We start from the raw sequence: 6,000 nt of genomic DNA, 5'->3' as shown, positions 1-6,000 counted from the left end.
TAACACAATTTGCTTCTGACTTTCCCTCCCAGCAATGATCTTTAGACTAAAAAGGATAGAACAAAAATAGTTAGAGAGCAGAAACTCAAGATAAGTGAAAAGGAATTGAGAAAGCTTCTAGTTATCCTCAATGAGTTCATATCACAAGGCTCTAAGGAACTATTTCCTAGAACAAAGAATTGACAGATGTGATTGCTGTGCCTCTGTGGGTAATCTCTGAAGTATCATGGAGTACTAGAGAGATGCTACTGGAATAAACATGGGAAAAATGACTATAATATTCCCAAAAGAGGGGAAAAAAGAAACATAGAGGTTCAAAAACTTATTGATCAAGAGCAATGTAATTGTGCTACCTGTGGATACAGGAAGATACAGTTAGCTGCAAATTAAGTTAGCTCTTGGGTTTTAGACAGACTATACCTATAAAGGTATGTTAATACCCATCTGTGTGTGTGTGTGTGTGCGTGCGTGTGCACAACAGGAATGGGTGCTGAATCTCATCAAAAGCTTTTTCTGTATCTACTGATATAATTGTATAATTTTGTTATTGAGATGCTCCATTATGTTGATAGGTTTCCTAATTTTGAACAAATTTTGCATTCCTGGTTTAGATCCAACCTGGCTTAAGTGTATAATTTTTGCTATTGTTTTATTTAAAATTTTTACACAAACGTTTATTAGGGATATTGGTTTATAGTTGTCTCTGTTTCGACTCTCTTTGATTTACGCATTATGACAGTATTTGGATCAAATGATGGAATTTGGCAGAGCTTCTTTTAATATTTTTTTCAAATAGCATATGTAATATGAGAATTAATTGTTTTTTTAATGTTTGATAGAATTTACTTGCAAATACATCTGACTAAATCCCTCCTTTCCCCCTTTGGTAGCTCATTTATGCTTTATTCAAATTTTTTTCCCGTTAATCGGGAGATTTTATATTTTTACAGATATTCATGTTTCATTTAGTTTATTGGTTTTACCAGCATGATGTGCCTCGAGGGCTTTTTTTTTTTGTTTGTTTTCAATTTTGTCTTTCTCTTCTTTTGTTTTCAGAATTTCCATTCTGGTTTTTAATTGGCTTTGTTGTTGGTCTGATCTTTTTCTCTTTTGCTGATGAATGTATATAGAGATATAAATTTTCCCCTAAGAACTGCTTTGGCTGCACCTCTCAATTCTGGTGTGTTTTATTGTTGTTATTATCTTTAATGCAATTATTGTTCCTATAACTTATTCTTTGACCCATGAATTCTTTAGGGTCGATGTCCCCTTAAAAAAATTACAAAAAAGTTACTGAAAAAACTTCTAACTAGAAAACCACATGCCTACTTTCACATCTCTATAAAAACTTTTAAGAGAATGAGCTACATTAAATTGAGAGTATCCTTGTTATGTGTATAAAAGCATGTGAACCAAATAAAGGCTCTGCAAACAATTTTCTGTAGTAGAACATAGAAAGGAGAGTATTAAACATAATCCAGTTTACAGATAAACAATCAAAATTTAAATTAGTACACTAGTAAACTAGTATAATATCAACTTAGCATTGCAATGATTCTAACTTTGTATAAGTAGACAACAAAGTCTAACAACCTGGAGAAGTTAGAGAAGAGAAACTAGTGATCAATATGCATCTCACCGGCATATCCAAAGTTCTACTTCCTCCATGAAGGTCTGAATACTCCTGCCCAAACTAACTTCTCCATTCTCTGAATTCCTATGATTTTTTTTCCTGTACCATATAATTTAGGACTTACTTTCTAATTAATTATGTGGTGAGGAATAGTAATTCTTTCATCAAGTACTTCATAGTACTTTGGTTCAGGAAATCACTACAGAAACATGCTATTATTCTATCTTAATCTCGTCTTCCCAACTAAATTATAAAGTTTGATGAAAGCTGGCTCTTGCAGTACCTAGGACAGTTATGAGTATACAGTAGTCACTCATTAAGCCTTGATAGTCCACTCTACTGTATATCTCTAAGAAGTAGGCAATGAGAATTTATTGTCAACATTTCTTAGACAAGGAATGGAAAGAGGAGGGTATCTTACCCAAGGCCACCCAATGATTGGGTAGCAGAAAGAGTATTCAAATTTATACCTGCATGAGTCTCCAATGCTAGTAATTTAGTTTTATTTAGAATATTAATACTACCTTTACACAGGAAATCCCCTAACACCACCTATGGCAAAACATACCTTCTCACCCTAAAGGATATTTTGCAGTTACCAAAAATGAAATCCAGGTTGTTACTGGAGAAAGGTTTTAAAGAATAGCTAGCCTGATGAAGTAATGATAGCACACTCAGGGAAACAAGTTTCAATGAAAATTAGATGAAACCATGGGAAGATCTCTATATATTTTTCCTATTTGACATGGGTTGATGTAGTTCACACTGTGAAACCTTCTCTGGAGAGGATTCAATCTTTTCTAGAATATAACAGATTTCAAGAAAAACAAACAAAAAAGGAATATATTTGTTAAACGGATGGATTGTTTTCACAAAAAGATTTTACTTCACTTGTAGGCTTGCCTATAACTCACTTGGCTTTTCTGAACCTTAGCTCCCTTTGCTTCATAATTTCCAGGATTAAAAAAAAAATTTCTTCACATATAAGCCCACGGTTTCTCACATATATTTCATTTCAGCTCAAATGGGAGCTTGGTTATAGTTCTTCTTTACTGTGGTTACATATACTCAATGTTGGCATAGGAGTTAGCATACTGAAACCTTGTAAAGATGTGTAAGCTGCTCAGAGAGTGCCACCTAATGGCTTTGTCATATGTAGTCTACATTAAACATTGTTGGAAGTTTCTGAATAGAGAGAAGCCTGTCTATGTGCATATCTGGAGGGTAATATTAAATGTAAACACCCACTTGAAGATTTCACATTTTTCTAACATCCAATAGTCCTTTAATATAGGAACCATGTATCTTAGTTACCTTTGTAGTCCTCACAGTAAGCGGCACAATTCCCTGTCAACAAGTGTTTTAATTCATTCAATCAATAGCATTTATTAAGCACCTATTATGAGTGAAGTGTTGGAAATTAAGAAGACAAAAACAAAAACATCTCTTTAAGAAGCTTCTAATTTAGCCAGAGGAGATGACAGTACATATCATGTACATATATGTATGCGTATACGTTTTTGTTTATGTAAATAAAAAAATTTTGGGAAGAGGCATAGTTGGGGTGGGAGGAAATGAAGTAAAATTAGGAAAGACTTTGACAGCAACCTTGAAATTAACTGGGAGTTCTAAGCAGAAGTGAGGTAGGCACGGGGGTCAGCTAATGCAAAGATATGAGATACGGAGTGCTAGATATGAGAAAGGTAGTCAGTTTGCTTGAACTACAGCGTGTGAATTAAGGGAAGTAACATGTAATAAGACTGGAAAGTTAGGTTTAGGCCAGGTCATCATAGTCTTTAAATAACATATTTGATTTATTTGATATTTAGCTGATATTTGATTCCAGTGGCAAAACTGAGCCCCTGGAATGTGTTTTAAGGACATGACATGGACAGAACTATGCTTCTGGATTACTTATAGGAAAAAAATTTTTTTTTATCATAATGACTATCTTTTCAATGTAATGGAATTTTATTTTTAAAATTATAGACTAAGAGCTAGAAAGAATCCCAAATGTCACCTAGTTTAATACCTTTGTTTTACAAATGAGGAAAGCAAGACTCAAAGAAATTAAGGGACTTATTCAAGGTTTTACAGGTAGTAAGTGTAAAAGCCAGGATCTGAATGCAGGTCCTGACTCCAGCACTCTTTCTAAGCTACTCAGCTCTGTCCTTCCTGGGACCACACATCCTCATCTTTACCTGGCCTTTCCTGCCCTGCTGTCCTGTATCACACCAGAGGCTGTGCAGCCTCTCTGTACTCCCTGGGACCATGAATCCTCATCTTTAGCCACTTCCCACACCCTTCTATTCCCTCCCTTCTGCTTTTCCCTGAGAACTGTAATCAAATCACCAAGATCACAGCCTCTGAAAGGGTGTGTTAATGAACTGCTTTATTGTTACACTCACCATCTTCCTATGACTTCTGATATCCCAGACCCCAACCCCCTTCCCTGGCCTCTATGCTTATCTATGTGTTGTCTCCTCGATTAGAATATATGCTAATTAAGGACAGGGATGATTTCACTTTTGTATTAAGCACTCCAGTGCTTAAAACACAGTGCTTGGCACACAGTAGGTGCCTAATAAATGCTTTCCATTCATTCATTCTCCTAAAGTAAAAAGTTTTCTAAACATTATAGTTAAAGGCTTCTCCAAAAGTCCTACTCATGTGGAATTATCAAAGCCTATGCCACCAGGATCAGGATGGAAATTCTTTAGGAAGATTTTATAAAGCTGAAAAAGATTCAGATATGGCCCTGATGATAGACCGCATCTGAAGAGCAGCTTTATAAAGGAGATATGCTCACTACTCAAGTTTTCCAGCAGGCAATGAATTTTTTTTTTTTAGGGGGAGGCAGGGGGAATGAATCAAGTAATGAAAAAAAAAATTTTCTTTTTGGTTTCAATTTCCTCATTTGTAAAATGAGGGAGTTGGATTAGATATTTTCTAAAATTTACTTTGGTTCTAAAATTCTATAAAATATGTTTCTAAAATAATTTTCCAAGAGGATTTTAAAAATAAAGAGAAAAAGCTAGATAGAAATATTTTTGTGTGTGTATGTGTAGCTGTTGATGTTAATTTAACTATAATGATATCATATAGTTTGAAAATAAACTACACAGATCAAAACATTTTTAAAAGTGCTGCCCAGCAGAGTCAATCCTTTTCTTTGAATACGACTTAGCGTTTCTTCCAGGTGAATTTCCTGCGGGCTCCCTCTTGGCCTGGTTTCTTTCGTTCTTTGACACGAGGATCAGTAGTCAGTAGACCAGCTGTAACACAAGATGAAAATTAGCGAATTATGGGATTTACATGTTGCTTAAATATGGAAGGTGAATGAAATGCAATTTGTAAGTACTGGAGAGAAAGATAGAGAAGAGGGACAAATTCAGATCAATTATTCTTTTTGTAGATAGTGAGGAAACAGATGCACCTGGGATTTCAGTTGTACAAGAAACTTCCATTGAGAAACAGTCCTTCCACCAATACAGATTTGCAGCTGTTCTGAAACAACTGGTTTTAGTGAGTCACACTTGGGGCACCTTAAAAGTTCAATCAATAACCCCGCTCCCTGAATATGAAATAAAACTGCATTTGTGAGCTGCCATTCAAAAACCATAACTAAAGATTAATAAATATATATAAATCTCAGTGTGACTGATTTAAGATAACAGGTGTGGAATATGTGCAGAAACTTTTTAAAAAATATTATTTTTTTCCCTAATTCCACATAAAGACAATTTTAAACATTCATTTAAAAAATATTTTGAGTTCCAAATTTTCTCCCACCCTACCTCTTTCACCTTCTCTCTCCCTGAGACAGTATGCAATTTGATACTGTTACACATGTGCAATCATGCAAAACATACTTCCATATTAGTCATGTTGTGAAAAAAGAAAGACCAAAAGAAAAAAATCATGAAAAAAACAAAGAAAGTGAAAAATGGCATGCTTTTATCTGCATTTAGATGCCATCATTTCTTTCTCTGGATGTGGATAGCATTTTTCATCTTGAGTCCCTTGGAACTGTCTTGGATCACTGTATTGCTGAGAATAGCTAAGTCATTCATTGCTGTTACTGTATACACAATGTTTTCTCGGTTCTGTTCACTTCACTTTGCATCAGATTGTGTCTTTCCAGGTTTTTCTAAAATCAGCCTGTTCTGTCATTTCTTATAGCACAATAGTATTCCATTACAATTATATATCACAACCTGTTCAGTCATTCCCCAAATGATGGACATACCCTCAATTTCCAATGCTTTTTTTTTTTTTTTTTGCTTTTTGGAGGGAAATTGGGGTTAAGTAACTTGCCCAAGGTCACATGGCTAGTTTTTTTGTGTGCAAGTGTCTGAGGCCGGATC

The 6,000-nt window shown here is 34.8% G+C and overlaps 1 protein-coding gene across 1 annotated transcript in view; it reads right to left on the bottom strand.

Moving 5' to 3' along the window:
• Nucleotides 1–2,979: 2,979 nt before the first annotated feature.
• Nucleotides 2,980–6,000, bottom strand: part of MRPS9 (mitochondrial ribosomal protein S9) — a 121,474-nt gene continuing 118,453 nt past the window's right edge. Inside the window, exon 11 of the mRNA XM_069093959.1 lies at nucleotides 2,980–4,908. Coding sequence (XP_068950060.1) covers nucleotides 4,817–4,908 — 92 coding nt within the window. The 3' untranslated portion in view covers nucleotides 2,980–4,816. The remainder of the gene's footprint in view (nucleotides 4,909–6,000) is intronic.

Source organism: Petaurus breviceps, unplaced genomic scaffold, assembly GCF_028583685.1.
Source record: "Petaurus breviceps papuanus isolate PSGF00001 unplaced genomic scaffold, PetGlider_PUasm1.0 214, whole genome shotgun sequence".
Taxonomy (NCBI): Eukaryota; Metazoa; Chordata; class Mammalia; order Diprotodontia; family Petauridae; genus Petaurus; species Petaurus breviceps.
This window is presented reverse-complemented; position numbering and strand designations above follow the sequence as displayed.